Below are 22,651 nucleotides of genomic sequence, written 5' to 3' on the forward strand. Positions count from 1 at the left end.
TTAGACGTGTGTTTTAATTGATATTATGCTAGCCTCACAATTTGAGTTGCTAAGTAACATTTTTTCTAATCCCTGAAAGAATTAATGTAAGAGTGAATTATTTGTTTCTTAATAATTTGGTGGATCTGGCCAGTAGAGCCATCTGGGGTTGATATTTCATTTCTGGGAAGATTTTTGACTACTATTTTAATTTTTCTAATAGTTACAGGACGATTCACATTTTCCAATTTTTAAAGCCAGTTTTGGTAAATTTTTATATTTTTTGAATTTTTCCTTTCCATTTAAATTTGATATTTATTGGCATTTATAGATTTTGAGAAATGTTAAAATTCCCTTGCATTCTCTACAACACAGCAGTTACATATTTTATTTGTATACATTAACAGTCTTGGTTTGCTAATAATTTATTTAGGATTTTATGTCTGTGTTCATGAATGACTTGACATATAATTTTTATTTCTCTTCCTATTCTTGTCATCCTTTGGTATCAATATTATGACTTCTGAAATAGTTTGAGAGTACATTCCTCTGTCCTCTGCAAGAGATTATAAAAGACTAGAACGATCTATCTTCTGGGAATTTTTTTTAGAACTCACCTGGAAATTATCTAAGCTTGGTGTTTTCTTTGTAGGAAGATTTTTCACTATTCTTTCAATTTGCTGGTTAGATTGTTTTATTTTCTTTCTTATTTTTGGCAGTCTATATTTTCCTAGGAATTTGTTTCACCTTGGTTCTCCAGTTGTTCACATAATATTTTATGGTGTGATCTTATCTTTTTAATCTGTGATAGATCTGTAGTATTTTTTTTTTAATTTTAGTATTAATCATTATCTCCTTTGTACAGGTAATAATGCCACAGCTCTATTTGCAGCCTGGATATTGTTTATTTATGCCTTCTTTCTTGTTTCCTTCATCAGTCTTACCAGAAATTGTTTTATCTTGCTAATTTCTTTAATCGGCCTTTTTTCTTAACAATTAAACTTTTAAAAATAAATAGCATGTTGTGGCTACATATTTCCTTCACTTTCGTTTCATCCTTCAGGATTTGATAAAGAATATTTTCATAATCAATCATTTCTGAGAATTTTTATTTAAATGTTAAGAATTTATTTTTATTAAGAAATATGTTAGCATCAATCAATTTAAAAGTCACAAAAATAGATATAGTAAAATATCTCCCATGCTTCCCTGATTGTTATACTAACTCCCTCATAACCATCTAAAACAGTACAAATGTAAAAAAAAAAAAAAAAAAGTCTTGTGTCTTCTTCCGGAGATCAATTCTAAGTTTTTAAAGTTAATTTCATTTTGAACCCATAGGTTGGTTGGTTGGTTATTTAAGAGAGAAAGTGTGGGGAAGAGGGACAATGAGAGAGGGAGAGAGAGAATCTTAAGCAAGCTCCATGCCCAGCACAGAGAGAGCCCATTGCAGGACTTGATCTCATGGCTCCGAGATCATGATCTGAGTCAAAATCAAGAGTTGGATACTTAACCAACTGAGCCATACTGGCACCCTGAACCATGAATTATTTAAAGTATATGTTTAAAATTTTGAAGTATATGGGGAATTATTTTAATTTTGTCGTTACTATTTTTGTCATGGTTTCTAATTTAATTGAATTCTTGTTGAAGAATTTTTTTTCTTTTTTATACCATCACTGTTTTTGCAATATGTTGACATTTAGGTTTCATGGTTTCCTGAGAGAGAAAGAGAGAGATGAAATCTCCTTCTAGAATGGCAGATTTTTCCATTTTCCCCGGTAGTACCATTAAATTTGTTGTATATATAATTTGAGCCTGTTTGATCACATGTATGTAGTTTAGATGTATCTGATGAATGAAATTTTTAAAAATAATTATTTAATGATACTCTATTTTGAGAGTGTCTTTGTTTAATATTTTACTGGCCTAATTTTTTCATTTCCTTAGCTTCAGTTTCTTTATGTCTTCAGTATGTCTCATTTAAAAAAGGGTAAATTTTAATTTGTTTAAAAAATATGAACTATCACACTCTTTTAAGTAGTTACTTTGGTACATTTACACTTTTGTAATTATTAAAAGACCTTTTTTTCATCTTTCCCACTTTTTTCTATATATCTTTCTTACCCTTATTTTTAAAATAGACTGTATTTTAAAAACACTTTTAGATTTATAGAGAAATCGAGAGGATACTACAAAGAGCTCTCATATCCCTTGCTCCCAGTTTACCCTGTTATTAATATCTTATATTAGCATGATACATTGTTTACAATTATGTACCAATATTGATATATCATCATTAAGTTTATTTTTACCTAATGTCATTTTCTTGTTCCAGGATCTCATCTAGGTTATCACATTACATTTACTTGTCATCTCTTCTTGGTCTCCTCTGCTATGATAGTTTGTCCGATTTTCCTTACTTTTGAAGACCTTGACAATTTTGAAGAGTACCCATTTGGAATTTGTAAAATGCCTTTCATTGTAATTTGGAATTCTTCTGCAAGGAAGATTTGTTTATTCTCCCTCATTTTATTAATTTATTACATCATTTATTTATATGAGTATGTACTAATGAATATATATTTTGTTCTTTGGAATATATTCCAGTCCTTTTTTTCTCAAATTCTTGCCGCTTTGGCCATTGGGAGATCTTTCAGTTGGTTCCTATATCAGTTGGTTCCTATATTTGATATTCTCTCAGCAATGAACACTTCCTTAGTGAATGAACACTCGCTAGTACAGAAGATGTTCTGATTCACCTTATGTGTTTCCTTGCTTATGTATTTCCATTCTTGGAATCAGCCATTTGTCCAAGGGCCACTGGTTCCTTTTATTGGGGAATGGTACTAGAACCCAAAATCTGGGTGCTTAGTGTACTTGTTGCTACTGGGATGTCATTGACTGAATGTATTCTTTGACTGCTTTTTAAGTTTTTCTCTTTGTCTTTTGTGTTCTGCCATTTCATTATCTAGTATACAGATGTGGAGCTCTTTCCTTCTTTTCTTCATTTTCTGTGTTTATTCTGCTTAATGTTTCTGTGGATTCTTGCTTTTCCCCAGTTCTGGAAAATTCCCAGTCATTTTTGCATATCCTCCCTATTGTCTCTGTCCCCTCCTTCTGGAACTCTAAAGATATATTAGGTATTTTTATTTCAACTTTCATAGCTTTCAACATCTCACTTATAGTCATTATCTTCTAACATTAACATGCTGCATTGAGCAACTTATTAGGATCTCTCTTCTCTTTCATAACTTTTTGCTTCTGCTATTTTAAACTGCCTTCACACATCTATTCTTTCATTCAAAAACCTTATTTTTGGAAATTATGTTTGTTTTTTTCTCAAATCTGGTAATTTTTGCTTAATGTCTTCTGAAATCATTTTGTGATTTCATCTTTTGTTGTTTAAAATATTTAATGCATGTTGTATTATCTTATTTTTCTGATAATTCTCATATTTGAAGTACTTGCTATTGGGAATCCATTTTTGCTAACTCATACCGATGGTGTTTTTTTTCTGGCTTTAGTAATTTTTTTATTATGAGCTCATTTTCTATTTATCCTAATTTATGGAAAACTTAGAGACATTAAACTGAAGAAGCTTTTCTCCAGAGGGAATTTGTTTTAGTTTCAGGCAAGAGTAAATAACACTATGGACCTGGAACCACTTTAGTCCTATTCCAGGCTCTGTGACCTAATTCTGTGGAATCATGTTCAACTCCCATATTCCTTGCCCCTGAAGCTACAATGCTAATAAAGACATTTGTCCTCAAAGATACCTTGCCTTTTGGGCATGCTTACTGCTCATTATCCTATTTTTGGCAAATGTAGTTTACATATGTGATTTTTTGTTTTCTTTTGGTTTTTCTCTTTGGATTTTTCTCTTACTTCCTGTGAGCAAAGAAAGAAAACATTGTATTTTTTTTAAACATTGTATTTTATACAGAACTAGTTGTTTCATCTCATGAGGGCCTCTCCAATATCTAATCTGCCAAACTGCCTGAAGTAACTATCCTAAATCACCAATATTCCTGTCTCTTCCTTGCCTTCAACAAGGACAACTACAACATGTAGTTGTTTAGCCCTCTTAATTCTACTTCTCAGATTGTATTCCCATCCATTCCTGTCTGCTGGCCTTCCCATCTCTGGTGTCTTTAACCCATTATATATATACTACCTCCACATTAGTCTTTCTTAATAGAAATTCAGTGTTATTTCTTTGCATACTATCCCCACATACAACTCTCCAGTATCCAAGTATCTTACTGGTTCTCCAGTGCCTTGCTTTTCAGCCCTTGTAGTTTAATATCTTCAATGTCTGCAAAAATCTCTGTTTTCTGAATTTCCCCTATTCCTTTTTGATGCTCTGTTTTTCTTCCATGAAGCTCATCCTTTCTGCTTGAAATATCCTATATTCATCCCTTTCCCCAAATGGTACTATCTCTTAAGGTACATCTCAGATGCATTCCGTTTTATTCAGTTTTCCAGAATTCTTCCTAGCTCAAAGTAACTGTTCCGTCTTTTGAACTTTTATGGCACTTTGTCTTCCTTTGTGGCTTCATGGCTTGTGTGTGTGTGTACAAGTGTGTGTAGCTTATATATTTTATATATTACAATCTGAACTCTTTAGAGAATTTTTTTCTTCAGGAAGTCACTTATGGTGGCTTCCACATCATAGATCCTAACAAATAATGAATTATATATAATTATAAAATAAAGAGTAGCATATTGGAAATATTTCATACTTTGGTAGTAATTACTCATAAACTTTCTGTGAATATACAAAGGTAACCTAATACATCAATAACTTATTAATGTGTCTTTATTCCAAGAGTACCTAAAGAATAATTTTTCCATTTTCAAAATAGTCCAAATGATTCTTTCTTAACCATGAACATGCTATCAATTTTTAGATACATTTTGCTTTCATAAAGTGTATTTTTGAATTTTGTTTGGGGCTACTTTGATGATAATCCTGGCAATCCACAATCATTTACAAGGTGTTTCAACCTCTTACTTCTTTTGCCAGAATTGTCAGACTCAGAGTGGTTTCAAGAGTCATTAGCTTTCTAAGGAAATTGGTGTGTATGTTTGGTGTTCTTGTGGTTTTTTGTAAATTGTTTTTTTATTGTAGTAAAATACACGTATCATAAAATTTACCATTTTAGCCATTTTTAAGTGTACAGCTTGATGTGGTATTAAATACATTGACATTTTTGTGCACCCATCAGCACATTCATCCCCAGAACTCTATTTTGTAAAACTGAAACTCTGCGCCCATGAAGTAGTAATCCCCCATCTTCCCTCCAGCCCCTGGCAACCACCGTGCCATTTTCCGTCTTAATGATATTGACTACCCAAAGTATCTCATGTAAGTAAAATCAACAGCATTTGTGTTTTGGTGAGTGCCTTATTTCACTTAGCATAATGTCCTCAAGGCTTACCCATGTTGTAACATAAGGCAGATTTTTCCCTTCTTTGGCTGAATAATATTGCTTTGTACATAGAGACTCTATTTTGCTTATCCATTTATCTGTCAATGGACGTCTGGGTTGCTTCCATGTTTTCTGGTCTGTAGTTCTTAACTTGTAATTGAAATCAGCTTGATTAGAAGTTGTCCTTATAGTGTGTCTCCTATAGATACAACCTTTATTAATTTGTGAAATTTCTTTGTAACTCTTCTCTTTTATATCAGTCAAATAGATGAAGCTTTCTAGGTCACTATTTATAATATTAAAGAAAATTGAACACATCTATTCCAGATTGATCTTGGCAGTTCCGTCACTGTAGTTATCAGCACATGCTAAGGACTGAAATATTAAATACCCTAGGGAAATCTTCGGCATTAAGTTCTTTCATTTAATGTTTATTTCTTCCATAATTAGTTGATTCATTTTTCAGTATAATTTTTCTATTTGAAAACCATCTTTGGACTACAGCCAATGTATATCAGTATGCCAGCAATTTAAAATGCCTTCCTTAAGTTATCATCACATTCCTAGTCAACTAATAAAAATATACAAAATTATGAAGTAAAGCAGTGGCAAGGGTGTGGAAAGACAGGTTCACATACCCACTGTTGTTCACATTGGAAATGGATCCAGTGTTTCTGTAGAGCAATTTGGAAAGAAAATTAGAAAGTTTTTCTTATCTTTTAACCAAAAAATTTTGATAATATAACCTAAAAGCAAAATACCAGTGTAATTTATTCATAGATGTTTCATATGTAATAATGACTAACTGAAAATAAGACCAATATCCAAGAATAATGATTAAGTAAATTACAATGAGTTGCAATGATGAAGTATCAAAGAGCCACTAAAGTGACAAATACACTAAAAAATGGGAATGAAGATGTAAGGTTAGGTATGGGAAAAGGTAGAATAGTATCTAAGCAGTGATTATATCATTAAAAATATTTGTATGTACAGGGACGCCTGGGTGGCTCAGTTGGTTGGACGACTGCCTTCAGCTCAGGTCATGATCCCAGGGTCCCGGGATCGAGTCCCGCATAGGGCTCCTAGCTCCTAGCTCCTAGCTCCACAGGGAGTCTGCTTCTCTCTCTGACCTTCTCCTCACTCATGCTCTCTCTCACTGTCTCTCTCTCAAATAAATAAATAAAATCTTAAAAAAATATATTTGTATATACATTGTCAAAGACTGAAATTCAATTTGGTGTGGAGTCAGTGGTTTTGGAAAGCTAACTTTTTTTGGTTAATTTTTTATTTTTTTATAAAGACATTATGACCATGCAACTTTGGGATGTAACTTTATTTTAATCATAGTGAAAATTAGAGGTTAAGTATACAATAACAGTAAATTAATAAAAATACAATAAATGTCATTCCCTATAAAAAATTCTTACTGCTTTGATACAATATAGTATGTGATAAAAACAAAGGCTTTCTTATCAGACTGAATTTAGATAAAATCTTTTGCATGTCTCTTTTTCTTGGAGTACGTATCTTAGTCTGTTCAGGCTTCTACAACAAAATACCACAGGCTGGGTGGCTTCTAAATAACAGAAATTCATTTGTCCCAGTTCTGAGGCTTGGAAGTCAGAGATCAAGGCATCAGCACGGTTGTGTTCTGATGAGGACCCTCTTCCTGGCTCAGAAGTAGCACCTTCTCACTGAGTCCTCACATGGTGGAAGGAGCAAGGGATCTCTTGAGTTTCTTTTGAAAAGGCACTAATTCCATTTTATAAAGGCATTTATTACATCCTAAAGGCCCAAGATGACCTGTGTACTTGAAAGAAGAGGAAAATTTGGACCCAGAGGCACGGACACACAAACCATTTGAAGATGGAGCAAAGATTGGAGTTATGTGTCTAGAAATCAGGGAACACTGTGGATTGTCAGTCGCCATCAGAAGGTAGAAGGGAGCCATGGGCCAGAGTCCCTCTCTGAGCCTCCAGAAGGAATCAACCCTTCCAGCACCTTGATCTCAGACTACTCATCTCTAGAACCATTAGAGAGTAGATGTCTGTTGCATTAAGCCACCCAGTTCATGGTACTTGTTATGGTATCCTCAGGAAACTAATATGCCCCATATGTTTGGGAATTAAGAAACCTGCTTCTAAATTGTTTGTAAGTCAAAACAGAAAATAATGAAGGAAGTTAAAAAATGTTTTGACCTAAAGGATCATGAAAATACCATGTATCTACACTTGAGAGATTAAACATATGTAAAAGTTGGAGGAGTATATATTCTTAAGTTCATAAATCAGAAAAGAAGAAAGTATAAAAATAAATGAGCTGAATACTAAAAAGAAGAAATCAGGAGGAGGAATATAAAATGAACCCAAAAATGTAGAATGCTTGACATCATGAATTAAGAGCCAGTATCAATGACATAAAACCAAAGATACCATAGCAAGCACTAGATGAATCTTAGGAACATAACATTGAATATTTGAAAAAGCAAGTTGCAGAAGAATACATGTGACGTTCCACTTACATAGATATTTGAGACAAATGAAACTAAACATGTTGTCTATGGGGAAAAGGTGTTAGGTAGAATTTACCTCTAAGCCAGGAGGGAATGGCATGGGATGGGGGAATAAGTGGAGGAGGGCAGGAAGCGGGGGAGGGAGAGAGGGAGGAGTGAACTTGTATGTTTGTTAACCTTTGGCAATTCTTCTTTGACAATTTTCCTATTCATATCCTCTGCCCATTTTCCCATCTTTAAAAACAAGGTTATTGCTGACATGGAGGCCCAAGTGCACAAGCTGAGAGAAGAGCTGATTCACGTGAATTCTCAGCGGAAGCAGCAGCTGATAGAGCTCGGTCTTCTTCGCGAAGAGGAGAAGCAGAGGGCTGCAAGGGACCACGAGACTGCTGTCTACAAACTGAAGGCTGAGTCAGAAAAGATGAAGATGGAGCTGAAAAAGACTCATGCTGCGGAGACCGAGGTGACGCTGGAAAAGGTAAGCTCTCCAGCTGGATTTGTGCAGACCACTGAAACCCATGATCGGGCCCCACTGCTGCCACCCTCGCATTTAATCTCTACAAGGTGGCGAGCATAGAGCTGCTCCTGAAACCTAACAACTCTTCACAGGAGCCATTTAAGTGTCTTGCTCTATGTTTAAGCACCACAAAAATCATCCAGAGAGTTAGGTTTCCTATTTTCCCTTGACATTCATGGAAAGGATAGTATGGAATATCTCATTACATAGTGATTAAACGTACATTGTTATACAGCAATGTAGAATACTGTCCAATATTGCACTGAATAGGGATACTTGAGCTGTAGCTCCAAGTTTTCCTAGGTTAAGACTAGGTTTCTTATCTTTTTTGGTTTCTAGTCATTTCTAGATTTTACAGTCTTTTGTAACAGTGTAACATAAATGATGACATAATTCCAGATTACTAATCTGATTACTTAATCTGAAATAATTAAGGAAAGTTTCTTGAAAATTACATATTTTTGAAATATATGTCAATATAAGGTTTACACATTTTGGATCAAATGATTTTCCAGGCATAATCTCAAATATTTGTTCTTGCAATGTTCTGGAAAGGTGGGAACATTGTAATTGTGTAATAAATGTGTATTAACAATAACAACTGTAAATTTCCTCTTGAGTTCCTTAAGACCAGTCTAATCTTGAGATTAAGAAACTTGGAAAGGGTAATCGAAGAGTCTTTCAATTCTGCTTACCTTTTTTTCAACCTTTTCTTCTTCATCTTTAACTGTTACGCCTTCATGGAACGCACACCACCTTTCTAGGCACTGCTCTCTTGGTTTTACATGGATTGTGAGTCTAAGGTGCTTCTTTTATAGCATCTTAAGTTATTTGAGACTCAGACTTCAGCAGATGTTGCCCTTGGCTGAACCCAGAAATAAATAGGAACCAGACTCTAAAGAGGCAGAAGTGAGCCTGGCTTGTCGGAGGAACAGCATGGAGGCTGATATGGCCAGAAATAGTGACCAAGGAGGAGGAAGAGGAGGAGAAGGTTGTGATGAGGTCAGGGAAGAAAGCTCGGGGGGTGGACCTATGTCCTGTGGGTCTGTGAGGGCCCTTGAGAGGGTTTTGCTCTCTGGGAGTAAGACTACACAGTTTTTGAGCAGAGGACTGGCATGTGTTGATTCACATTTGAGTAGGATCTCTCTGTGCATGCTGAGGACAGACTGAACTGAGGGCAAAGAAGGAAGTAGGGAGACTAGTTAAAAGGCCATTGTGGGCACTTGGACAAGATGACAGAGGCTCAGGCCTGGGCAGCAGCAGCAAAGGGTAGAAACTGATAAAATTCAGGGTAGGCTCTGAAGGTGGAGCTGACAGTGACCGCTGTTGGTTCAGATGGGTGGAAGAGAGAAAGAGGGGCACGCTGTTGAACAGTCAAGGGTGAAGCCGAGGTGACTTGCTGGAGCCGGTGGCCCAATGGATTCCGCCTACTGGTGGCCGAAGGAAACTGGTCAGAACAGTAGATGGGGCCTGTGGGGCCTTGTTCCAGTTGAGATGCCTTTTATACATCTATATGAGGCTGTTGGGGGTAATTCCGTCAAAGTAATACAAAATAAGAATGTTTTGATCTTAAAATATGGAAAGTTTCTACCCCTGGGGATAGAGTATTATGCCTCCATTAGAAAGGATGAATACCCAACTTTTGTAGCAACATGGACGGGACTGGAAGAGATTATGCTGAGTGAAATAAGTCAAGCAGAGAGAGTCAACTATCATATGGTTTCACTTATTTGTGGAGCATAACAAATAGCATGGAGGACATGGGGACTTAGAGTGGAGAAGGGAGTTGGGGGAAATTGGAAGGGGAGGTGAACCATGAGAGACTATGGACTCTGAAAAACAATCTGAGGGTTTTGAAGGGACGGGGGGTGGGAGGTTGGGGTACCAGGTGGTGGGTATTATAGAGGGCACGGATTGCATGGAGCACGGGGTGTGGTGCAAAAATAATGAATACTGTTATGCTGGAAATAAAAATAAATAAAAAAAAAAATTTAAAAAAAAAAATTTAGAACATGTTAACAAGTTCTGAATATAAATTCTGCTTTGAATATATTTTCTTTTAAAATAAATTTGTTTAAATTTGAAAAAAAAAAAATATGGAAAGTTTCGGGAATTAGAGAAATTCCAGTAGTTTAGAGAAGTTTTACCCCTCTGACAATAGCACATCAGTGAGATGGATAGGGAGTGAAAGGGATGTTTTTGTATCCTCCCTAGAGATTCTTTTTTTTTTCTTTTTTTTTTTTTTTTAAGATTTATTTATTTGAGAGAGAGTTCATGAGCAGGGGGAGAGGCAGAGGCAGAGAGAGACCAGCAGACTCTCCACTGAGCGAAGAGCCTGATGTGGGGCTCCTTCCCGTGACCCAGAGATCATGTCCCTAGGTGAGATCAAGTGCTGGATGCTTAACTGACTGAGCCACTCAGGCTCCCCTCTCTCTGGTGACTCTTACAAACACCTAGCCTTGGGTCCCTTTGTCTCTGCCAACAGTTCGAGGTATTTCAGAATAAATGTTCTTAAATGACACACATAGCAGTGCACAATGATAAGAAAATCGGGCATACCAAAACCAGACTTATAAAACATACAAGCTTGGCCTTAATTGTCTTGCATTATATATTCACATTCCAAATGTTTCTTTTTAGGGGAAGATGAACCTTTTCAAGTATAGGTTTATATGTGTTATAACTAATTATCAGGTTATAGGTAATAAAAAAATATTAGAAACCATGAGTAATTTATTTGGCAAACATTTCTGGGAGATCTTCTATAACCCTGAAAGGCATTATCCCGGACACTATGAGGATATATAAGAAAAAGGGAAAAAAGGCACAGTCCTCAAGGAGATCATAAAATTACAGTGACATCAAGACATACACACATACGAAAATAACTGTAATGCAAGGTGGAGTGTGAATTGGGCGAAATTATTTCTGTTAATGAAATCAGGAAAAATTAACTGGACAAGATGTCACTTTTGCTAGGATTTTGACCAGTAGACATGCAAGATAACATTCTAAGCCCAAGAAATAACACCAGCAAGAGCAAGCAAAGGCGTTTACAAGCACGGCATGGAGGTTCATCAGGGGGAACGGTTAGTAGTTAAGCTAAAAGGTAGCTTGGGATCACAGAGTCTCCAAAGCTGTCATAGTATTTTAGCTTCGTTGGGTAAACAGTGAGGAGCTGCTGAAAGTTTTTAGCACTGAATGTCACAATTCAAGTGATTCTTAGGAAAATCTTTCTGTCCATGTTGTTCAGATGCCCTTGCCGTAGGAGTAGTTGGCAAGGACCAGATTAAGGTAAGCAGGAGGTTCCTGAGGGCATGTTCAAGGTGCAGGAACGTGGTAAGAGCATAGCATGACAGAGGGCTAAAGGGGACATGTTTGAGAATCATCTCAGAGATGGCATTGATTAGACTTGTGAAGTATCACCCAACCCTTAATAAACTGGGAAGGTGGGAGACGTCTGGTTTGGGGAGGAAGAAGGTAGGTACCATTATGAACTTTTTGACTTTGAAGTGCCTCCACTTCACCCAGCTGGGCTGTTCACTTGCTGTGGAAGGAACGTTTGTGGGTAATCATAAGAGAAGGCAGGACTCGAGTAGACAGCTGTGGGGATCACCCACAGAGAGGGCCTGTTCAAGAGAGAGACACAAGAGGAAAACAGACAACTGTGAAGAAAGAACTATGTTGAAGAGTTTGGGGATGAAATAGTCAAAGAAGGGTCTTCAAGGTAAGAGGAATCTGAGAAAAATGAGTTTTCATGGAAACAAAGGAAGAGACTATTTGGAAAGATGGATTTTCAAGAATGTGACGGAAAATCAGGAAGGATGAGGGAGGAGGAAAAGTCCTGGGATTTGAAAGTGAGAAGTCACGGATAATCTTGGACAGAGCCCTGAAAAGGAGAGCGTGAACAGAAACACGATCGTGGATAAATGAGACCATGGAGCTTTGTGAATACTCTATTGTTTCAGAAAATCTGATATTAAAAGGAAAGTGTCATTCCAAAGGAGTATATTTTTAGGCTGAGAATGTCTTGCAATACACAAGAAGGGACCAGTGGAGAGGAAGAGCTTAGTGATGCCGAGACCCACGGATACCTGAGAGCTTGCTGAGACAGAAGGGTCTGGATGAAAGACCAGCACAGGCACACCCTTGCCCCTTGGCCACAGGATCCAGCCACAGGAGACCTCAGCCTGTTCCTGGAGTAGGCCTCACGCTCTCCTTCCTCCAGGTCTTTACACCCACCACCCCCTGTCTGGGATGTTCTTCCCCTAGATTTCCTGCGGCCATCCTCCTCCTCCTCACTCCACACTGTTCAGTGTTCCTCCCTGACCTCTCTCTGTAGAGTCATGCCCAGCTCTACCACCTTCACTGGTCCCGTTGTCTTCATAGCTCATCTCACCATCTGGAATCATCTTTTCATTTTTCTGATTGTTTATTTTCTATTCATCCCCACCCATCCCCCCATTAGCATATCTGCTCCATCACGAGGACCTTGTCTGCCTTGCTCACTTCTGTACTGCTAGTGTTGAGAAAACTCGGCACATGGTAGGTGCCGTCCTAGTACATACTGAGTAAGTGAATGATGGGAGCCATGACTTTCAAGGAGGGAGGAAGAAAGGAGAGGACTGGCAGGTATACAAGGTGGTTCTGCGGCGAGACTTGCAGAGAGCTTCTATCTGATATCATCTGTGTTTCTAGTAGAAAATAGCAGGAGTCTTCGGAGTAAGGAGTTCCAGGACCAACAACAGAGCCCGGCTTCATGCTGGGCCAATGGCTAGAATGTGGCTGGAAGGAAGCAGGAGTAAGTGCATTTGCCGAGGTAGAACTGGGATTCTGCCGGTCGAGGCGGGAGGATGGCAGCGTGAGTCTGGAAGAATGAAATGCTCTTGAATTGAACTGAGGACAGAACTAGCATAAGAAGAGAGAAAGGGGTTTTATCATGGTAGAACTTTAGCTGCCATGGTTAACGGTGCTGGCAGAGTTCATGAGAACATAGGGACTTGTGGGCAAAAGGAGAGTCTAGGGAAAGGGACAAGAGCATGGACTAAGCTAATGTTTAGTGCCATGAGTTTGGGTTTTGTTGAGTTGGTGGAATTAACCAATCCCAAGGTCCATATGATAAAATACAAGTGGTGGGCTCCTGATATGAAGAGGGATTTGTGTTTCCAGTTGATACGTGTTTTTACTCAACTGGTAAAAGGAGTTGAGCATTTCTAACTGCAGGAAGACCAGAAGTCCCTTGAAAGCAGTCCTTGTGAAATGCTTATTTCTAAAGTGCAGAATCCCATGTGGCACCTCCCACAAAGTAGCCATTCATAAATATTGAGAAAATGAAAGAATGATGGTGAACTGAGAAAATCAGTCTAGCCATGTACATGGTAATATGAATAAATAAGACATTGGTTTTGATTCATCCACGTTTGACTTCAACCCATTCTAAATTCTTTAGATGGGGCAAAATACCTCTCTATAGTCATATCTTCATTTCTTTAGTGTTGTAATTTCCTCCTTGTTACTTAGCAAGTTAAATGTATAGCATCAAAGGTTTTTTCAGACAGAGTTTTATATTTTTGTGCACACATCAGTAGAGTTCTTAACATGAAAATCTGATTTAACACTCGTGAACTGGTAAGATAATCTCATTGGTGCCTGGTGTGTCATTGTGCATGCTGCTTGAATTCTTCCACTGTATTTTAGAAAAGGCTTAATGTTTTATCATGTTTAAATCAGAAGACTAAAATATTTGCCAGCAGCTCAAAATCCTGTCAGAATTGAAGGGTTTATGAATTAATTTTCTTTCGTTAAGTATAAAATCGAGGTTCAAAGAGGAGAGGAAAATAACACCAGAATAATAAATAATCCAAATGAAACATTCCCGGTGGGTCTGGGTTTTGTCAGTGGCACTTACAACCTTGAGGTTGTGAAGGAATCCCCAAGTCCAGACCCTACCTGGGTCTCTGTCAGCAGCAGCTCCAGACCTGCTGCCGTCTGCAGTGGCTTTAAGAGAAGCATGAAATCCTCCACCAGGTGAGAAGACTTGATCTAGAGAATCTGAGAGAGTCTGTGATTGACATTTGCAAAGTGAAAGCTTCTTTTCTAGCCTTTTGAAATCTTTTCAAACCAAATTGAAACAAAGTCCATGAAAAACATGAGCCTTTGACAAATTACAAACAATTACTAAGTGAGGGTAGTGGGTCATTTTCAGAAGTCTGGTTAAAACTTTGGTATTTACAATTTACCATTGTTTCAGAAACGTATTGGGTTATTTTTAAAATAACCCTTCTTGAAATAAGAGGCTATTTGAGAAAATATAGGAAATAGAGAAATGTAAAATTTCCTATTATTACCCCCAGGTAGTGATAACCTAGTGATAATTTAGTGTGCATGTAAAATAGCACATTATGTGACTTTAGAGGACCGAGATCACACTTAATAAACAGTGTAGTCTTTTGCTTTTTTAAAAGTCATGCTAAGTATATTCCAAGGTCATTGGAGATTCTTTGAAAATATAGTTTTCATTGTTTCATGATACTCCATTTTATGGATGCAGCATAATAGAGTGTAGTTTTCTCTTATTTTTAAACATTTTAGCTTTTTAAAAAAAAATGCCTACATCAATGCAGAGATGAACATCTTTATATATAAATTTTTGTCAACACTTACATTGTTTTTGTCTTAGGTTAAGATCCCAGTAGAATTACAGGGTCAGATTGGTTGTGCTAATTTACATTGTTCTGTAACAGAATATCTGTTTTATCTAGCCAGTCCTTACCATTAATACTTACCTTTAATTTTTAGTAAAAAAAAGTTTTATTTTTAATTTGCATTTTAAGGAGTTAACTCAAACACTTATAATAGATTCGTGTGTGTATTTCATTTTCTGAGAATTGCCTATTCCCACTCTTTGACAGTTTGTCTTCTCTTAGTGTCCTGATGTTTTTCTCATCACCTTGCAGGATGAAAAAATTCTTAGCTTTGTGGCAAATATTTTTGGTGCTTGCTGTTTCATTTTATCATTTAACTTTACGATATACAAAAGATCTTACTTGTACTTAGCGTAATCTGTCCATCATTTCCTTTGTGAATTCTCTATTATAAGTAGTTGTTTTAAGCTTCACTGTTTGAAAATATACTAAAAATTAAATATTTAAAAATATAGGAACACATTAAACATTTTTTGCACCGTACTCACTATACTAAGTAAAAAGCGCTTATGAAATTGACATAGCATTTGCCAGCTTGGGTTCCTGGTCTGTAATTTTAATAGTGTCTGAAGGATTATACTGGAATTCTGCCAGCCTGAAGTCATTAAAAGGCTTTGAGCAACAATTCAGCATCTTTTTCAAATTTAAGAAAAGCTCCATATGGCATAATTATTCAAAGCTAAGGTCATAGAAACTACTTAAACCTTTGAAATTTATAATTAAAGGATTAATATTAACTTATGAAGACGTTGTCATTTTGGCTTAAAATGGAATTCTAATCTCAACTCTGGTCCCTTTGCTTTGATCTTTTCCCTGACTTTTTCCTTTGCTAAAAATATGAAGTTTTATATCCTTAAATTTTTAAATTAAATATTATCCTCAAACAGTTCAGACTTATAAAAATTGATTGACAAACAACATCCACTCTAATTTTTACAGTATTTCACAAACGTTGGTCTTCAAGTTGGCATTTTCCTCTGGCTGCAGCTTAATATAATGGGTCACAGTGATACTTCTAAACATAACAGTAAATTAATTTACAAAAAACACCACGCAAAAATGGCAACTTAGAAAACCGTGGGTATGTAAATAATTTGAACGTGATGAATTGGTGTTCGTTTATATGAAGGTTTAGAATTTTCAAATAGTCTTCAAAGTACCTGCATTGAAAACGTTCTTGAAGTGGTGAATGGAGCTGTGTCTTGTTTCACACCAGAGCTAGACTTTTTTGTCATTTGGACAATATCGACAAAGCAGCACAAACCAAATATTTTAGTTAAAGCAGTTTACGTATCTCCTGCGTAACAAGAGGAAGTGTGTGTTTCTTAGAGACACAGTTTTGCATCGATCCTAGGTCTCCCCTACTTTTTCTGGTTCGGGTATGAGGCACCTGTTTCACAGTGATTCCACGAAGTCCTGGAATAATGTCTGCGGTGTCTCTTTATTAAACAAAAAGAGCTGATGTTGCATATTTACACTGTGGGGCTTTTACCACCCCAACCAGGGGGCGGGGCTGCCATGCTCATTGCAAGTCCGAGATGCAGATGGCAGCAGGCTGCCCCCCACTGAATGCGGCTCTCGCTGTTTCCCAGAGAATCTTTTGCCAATTCTCCCTCTGCCTCTTCGCTGCATGTTCAAGAGCACTTCTAGTTTCTGGCAATCTGGAAGAGCATATCAGTAGCTTAACTTCAAAGTCTAGTTTTCCTGGGCTAGGGAGCTATATTTTCCTTGGAGAAAATTAAAAGAGTATATTCCATGTTAAGGCTATTTCAAAATAAAATCTAGAATTACAAATGAATCATTGTTTATATTTAAAGTAAATATTTACAATTTATAAGATTAACCCTCCCTTGTCTTTGTTTGCCCTAATTTCCTAATATTCTAATCGTACCATTGTAAATGAAGTTCTGCCATTCACCAGAACTTGTTGGTTTTATCCTTCGGGATTTTCTTAAGGGAAGAAATTTCTACCTAGAATAAAAGGAAAATCTCTAGGTCAGGATAGCAAAAGATAGTATTTTGATTTGAGAAGTTGTTGAAAATAGAACAATTTATTTGGCATCTTCGGAGATTGATATCCCAACTGAGAGAATTCGGAATAAAACAAGTAGGTATTTGTGCCCAAAGGAATTTATGTGTGTGTTCATTTTGGTTTTTGTGAAGTTTTCTTGTTATGTGTTGTGTGTGTGTGTGTATGTGTGTTTGAGTTGAGATTAGCATTGATAATTGTACATTCCTTTCAATCCTTTCAGCTTCATGGCCAAACCTGTAGGAGTCTTATTGGCAGTGAATCTTTTTTTTATAACATGGAAGAAAATAAAATGAGGGGCACCTGGGTGGCTCAGTGGGTTAAAGCCTCTGCCTTCAGCTCAGGTCATGATTCCAGGGTCCTGGGATCCAGCCCCGCATCGGGGTCTCTGCTCTGCTGGGAGCCTGCTTCCCTTCCTCTCTCTCTCTGCCTGCTTCTCTGCCTACTCGTGATCTCTGTCTGTCAATTAAGTAAATGAAATCTTTAAAAAGATAAATGAAATTAAAAAATATGTATTTCATTAGTATCTTCAACAATGATGAAGTGATTACAGATGAGAACAGAGAGAGTAATTTGCGGCACTGTCTTGATGGTTTACCATAAATGGGGGGGCGTGTACATCGCAACTTGCCTAGGAAGGTCCCAGTTTGCACCTGTTGTCCCAGGATCCTGAATGATTAAACATTTCCCCACCTCTTTCAATCTTAAACATGTCCCAGCTCGAGTGTTAAGCTCTGTGATTACCCTAAGTAGGAGGGTGCTTTTTATGTAAAGGAGGCATCTTTTCTCTTTATATATCCTGTGATTTAATTACTGAACATTATAATGCTGACTACATATATTTTAAGTGAGTACCTTTCTGAAAATAATACTGAACTTATAGATAACTAGACTCTAGTTATTTTAACATCCTGACTAGCCTTCTGACTGATGTTTTTTCTATCGCCCACCAACATTTCAGTAACATTTTGATGCACTTCGATTGAAAGTATTTTCTGTTTGTTAGGAGGCTCAAGGAGATCGGAATGAAGAGTCAGAGCCTCCCTATCCAGAATCCTGCCTGCTTTATTTGGAGACTGTTAGAAGGCGAGGGCAGAGGATGAGCTGATGGGCATTTGGTATTAGGCACTGAGGGCCTGATGTCACAGAAAGGCCAAAGGGCATAGCACATTGGAAGAGCACTGGGCTGGGAGTCAAGTCTCATTCTAATCATGGTTCATAGTAGAAGGGAGACAATTACTCACTGTGGAATGGGGTTTCCTAATTCAGTATTGTGAGGATTAAATTAATAGTTGAATGGGGCGCCTGGGTGGCTCGGTTGGTTAAGGCGTCTGCCTTCCATTCAAGTCATGATCTCAGGAAGGCCCTGAGTCAGGCATTCTGCTCAGTTGGGAGTCTGCGTTTCCCTCTCTCTCTCTCTCTACCCCCTCTCCCCGCTCATGTGCACTCTCTCTTTCAAATAAATAAGTAAAATCTTAAAAAAAATTAATTAATAATAAAAAATGGTCATTTAACTAAATTGAATATATTATGGGACACAGTAAAAATAACAGAAAAAGTGTAGTTAGTGTAAATATACCTCTTCATCCTCACGAGTAATTAAGGAAATGCTAAAACAAGATATTACTTTTCATGTATTGAATAAACAAATAATTTTAAGTGATACTGAGTATCACTTTTAATTAATAATACCAAATACCAAAGATGATATGAATAAATACTCCAAAATGCTATTAGTGAGCATATAAATTGGTACAACTTTCCTGAAAGCCTTTAGTTATCTATATTGTGGGCTTTTAAAATATTCATCTCTTTTGATGTAGTGGTCTATTTTTTGGTCAGCATAATATCAATACCAAAACCCAAAAAAGATATCCCTCTAAGAACAGATTAATCTCAGAAATCTGTTACATTTCTATACAGGAGCAGGAAGAGGTATTAAGAAAACAATCCCGCTTAAAATTGCACCAAAAATAAGATACCTAGGAATAAACGTAACTGAAGAAGTGAAAGACCTCTACTCAAAAAACTATAAAACACTGATGAAAGAAATTGGAGATGACTCAAAGAAATAAAAAGACATCCCATGCTCATGGACTAGAAGAGCAAATATTGTTAAAATATCTATACTACCCAAAGCAATCTACAGATTTAATGCAATCCTTATCAAAATAACAGCATTTTTCATAGAACTACAACAAAAAACCCTAAAATTTGTATGGAACCAAAAAAGACCTAGATAGCCAAAGTAGATTTGAAAAAGAAAAGCAAAGCTGGAGGTATCACAATTCTAGACTTCAAGTTATATTACAAAACTATATAAAACGGTATGGTATCAGCACAAAAAATGGGAGCATAGAGCAAAAGAAAAGAATAGAAAACCCAGAAATAAACTCATAATCATATGGTCAGTTAATCTCCGACAAAACAGGAAAGAATATCAAATGGGAAAAAGTCTCATCAACAAATGATGTTGGGAAAACTGGTCAGCTATAGACAAAAGAATGAAAGTGGACCATTTTTTACACCATACACAAAAATAAACTCAAGATAAATTGACATGAGGGGTGCCTGAGTGGCTCAGTCAGTTAAGCATCCGATTCGTGATTTTAGCTTGGGCCATGATCTCAGGGTTGTGAGATTGAGCCCTGTGTTGGATTCCTTGCTCAAAGTCGAGTCTACTTAAGATTCTGCTTGAGATTCCCTCTGCCCCTCCCCCAACTCAAGTATGCACACACTCTCTCTTTATAAAATAAATGATTAAAATCTTTTTTAAAAGTGGATTTACTTGAAAGGATAAAAATCCTAGAAGAAAGCAGAGGCAGTAATGTCTCTGACGTTGGCCATAGCAACATTTTTTTAGGTATGTTTCCTGAGGCAAGGGAAGCAAAAGCAAACATAAATTATTGGGACTACATTATTTTTTTTAAAGATTTTATTTATTTATTTGACAGAGAGAGAGATCACAAATAGGCAGAGAGACAGACAGAGAGAGAAATGAGGAGAAGCAGGCTCCCTGCTGAGCAGAGAGCCCTATGCGGGACTCGATCCCAGGCCCCTGGGATCATGACCTGAGCCGAAGGTAGATGCTTAACCTACTGAGCCACCCAGGCGCCCCTTGGGACTACATTATTAAAATAGAAAGCTTCTGCACAGAAAAGGAAACAATCAACAAAACTAAAAAACAACTTACTGAATATGAGAAGATATTTGCAAATGATACATCCAGTAAAGGGTTAGTATCCAAAATATGCAAAGAACTTTCACAAATCAACACCCAAAACCAAATAATCCGATTTTAAAATGAACAGAAGATATGAAGACATTTGTTTGAAGACATCCAGATGGCCAACAGACACATGAAAAGATGCTCAATATCACTCATCAGGAAAAGGCAAATCAAAAAAAAAACAAAACACAATAAAATATCACCTCACACCTGTCAGAATGGCTAAAATCTAAAACACAAGAAACGAGAGGTAAATGCCAGGATGTTGGAGAAAGGAAAACCCTTTGTGCTATTGGTGGAAATGCAAACTAGTGTAGCCACTATGGAAAACAGTATGAAGTTTCCTCAAAAATTTAAAAATAGATCTACCCTATGGTCTAGTAATTGTACTACTGGGTATTTCCCCCCAAAATACAAAAACATGAATTCAAAGGAATATATGCACCCCTATGTTTATAGGAGCTTATTTACAATAGACAAGATATAGAAGCTGCCCAACTGCCCGTCAATAGATGAATGGAGGAAGAAGATGTGGTATATATCCAATGGAATATTATTCAGCCATAAAAAAGAATGAAGGGACACCTGGGTGGCTCACTTGGCTAAGCCACTGCCTTCGGCTCAGGTCATAATCCCAGGGTCCTGGGATCGAGTCCCACATCGGGTTCCTTGCTCAGTGGAGAGCCTGTTTCTCTCTCTGCTTCTGTCTCCACTCTGCCTGCTTGTGCTCTCTCTCTTTCTCTCTCTCTGATAAATAAATAAATAAATAAAATCTTAAAAAAAAAAAAAGGACAAAATCTTGCCATTTGCAATGACATAGATAAAGCTGGAGAGTATACTGCTAAGTGAAATAAGTCAGTGAGAGAAACACAAATACCATATTATTTCACTCATATGTGGATTTTAAGAAACAAAACAAAGAAGCAAAGTTAAAAAGAGACAGAAAGAGAACAGCCAAGAAACAGACTCTTAACTATAGAGAATAAACGGATGGTTACCAAGGGGATGACTGAAACATGGAGACTGAGGAAATCGCTCATCATGATGAGCACTGGGGGATGTATGGGAATGCTGGATCACTCCACCATACACCCAAAACTAATACTACACCGTATGCTAATTATAGTGGAATTAAAATTTATGAATAAATTAATTAAAGAAATAAAAGAAGAATGGATGCTAAGGGACAGCTAGCAGGCAATGGCACACGCTTAATGCCTTCAGCGTTTGATGCCTATTTTGTGTATAGCAGTCCTGGATTACTTGATACAGTGATGATCAAAACAGACAGATATTCCCGTCTCCTCAGAGCTGACATTCTAGCCAGAGAGACAGATAATAACTAAGCAGTGGACATGCCACTTATTTAAGAAGTGTCTAAGTGCTACTCAATAAGAAATGAAAGAAAGGATTAAGGGAGACTCTGGAGTACCAGAGTTGGGGCCTATTTAAATAGTGTGATTAGGGTTGGCCTCATTGAGAAGGTCAACAAGGAGTTGAATTAGCCATGTGGGTATCTGGAGGAAGAACTTTCTGATGGAATGAACAGCCAGTGCAAAGACCAAGCAAGAGCATGGCTGGCGGGGTTAAGGACCAGTGGGGAAACCAGTGTGGGGAGAGCGGAGGAGACAGGGAGAGAGTAGAAAATGAGTTTTGAGGAATCCCAAGGGTCCTGATCACATAGGACCTTTGAGGCTGTTGTAAGGACTAACTCTGAGTAATGGAAGTACATTAGGGCATTGTGCTAAGGAATGCTATGATCCAACTTAGGCTTGAAAAGATCATTCTGGCAGTGTGAGGACAAAGGTGGGAAACCCATTAGAAGAGCACTGCTGGACTCCGAGGGAGAGATTAGGGGGACTTGGACCAGAGTGGCGCCAGTGGAGGTGGTCAGATTCTGGGTAGATTTAAAGGTGGAGCCAACACAGCTTCTTGACAGATTTGATTTGGTATGTGAGACAAAGTAAGAGGAAGTCTTGGATAAGTTTACACAGGGGTAAAGAGCAAATATACTAGTTCATTTCTCTGGGGTATGGGATTAGAAATGATTTTTAAATGGTATCATTCAGTTTTTCTAAATATTCTCTATTATAACCACACTATAGTCCTAATGGTGATGTACAAGTCACCACTGGTTATATTGTCCCCCTGCCCCAAGCCCTAGGACATCTTCAGCCTGCTTCTTCTTTCTACCCTGAGACACCAGAGTCACAGAGACAAGGCTGGGCTGGCCCTTCAGTCCT

The 22,651-nt window shown here is 37.3% G+C and overlaps 1 protein-coding gene across 1 annotated transcript in view; it reads left to right on the plus strand.

The window, feature by feature from the left end:
• The window catches only part of CEP112 (centrosomal protein 112), a 406,137-nt gene that overhangs the window by 243,912 nt on the left and 139,574 nt on the right, over positions 1–22,651 (plus strand). The window contains exon 21 of the mRNA XM_032319493.1: positions 8,177–8,407. Coding sequence (XP_032175384.1) covers positions 8,177–8,407 — 231 coding nt within the window. The remainder of the gene's footprint in view (positions 1–8,176; positions 8,408–22,651) is intronic.

This window comes from Mustela erminea, chromosome 18, assembly GCF_009829155.1.
Source record: "Mustela erminea isolate mMusErm1 chromosome 18, mMusErm1.Pri, whole genome shotgun sequence".
In the NCBI taxonomy this organism is placed as follows: Eukaryota; Metazoa; Chordata; class Mammalia; order Carnivora; family Mustelidae; genus Mustela; species Mustela erminea.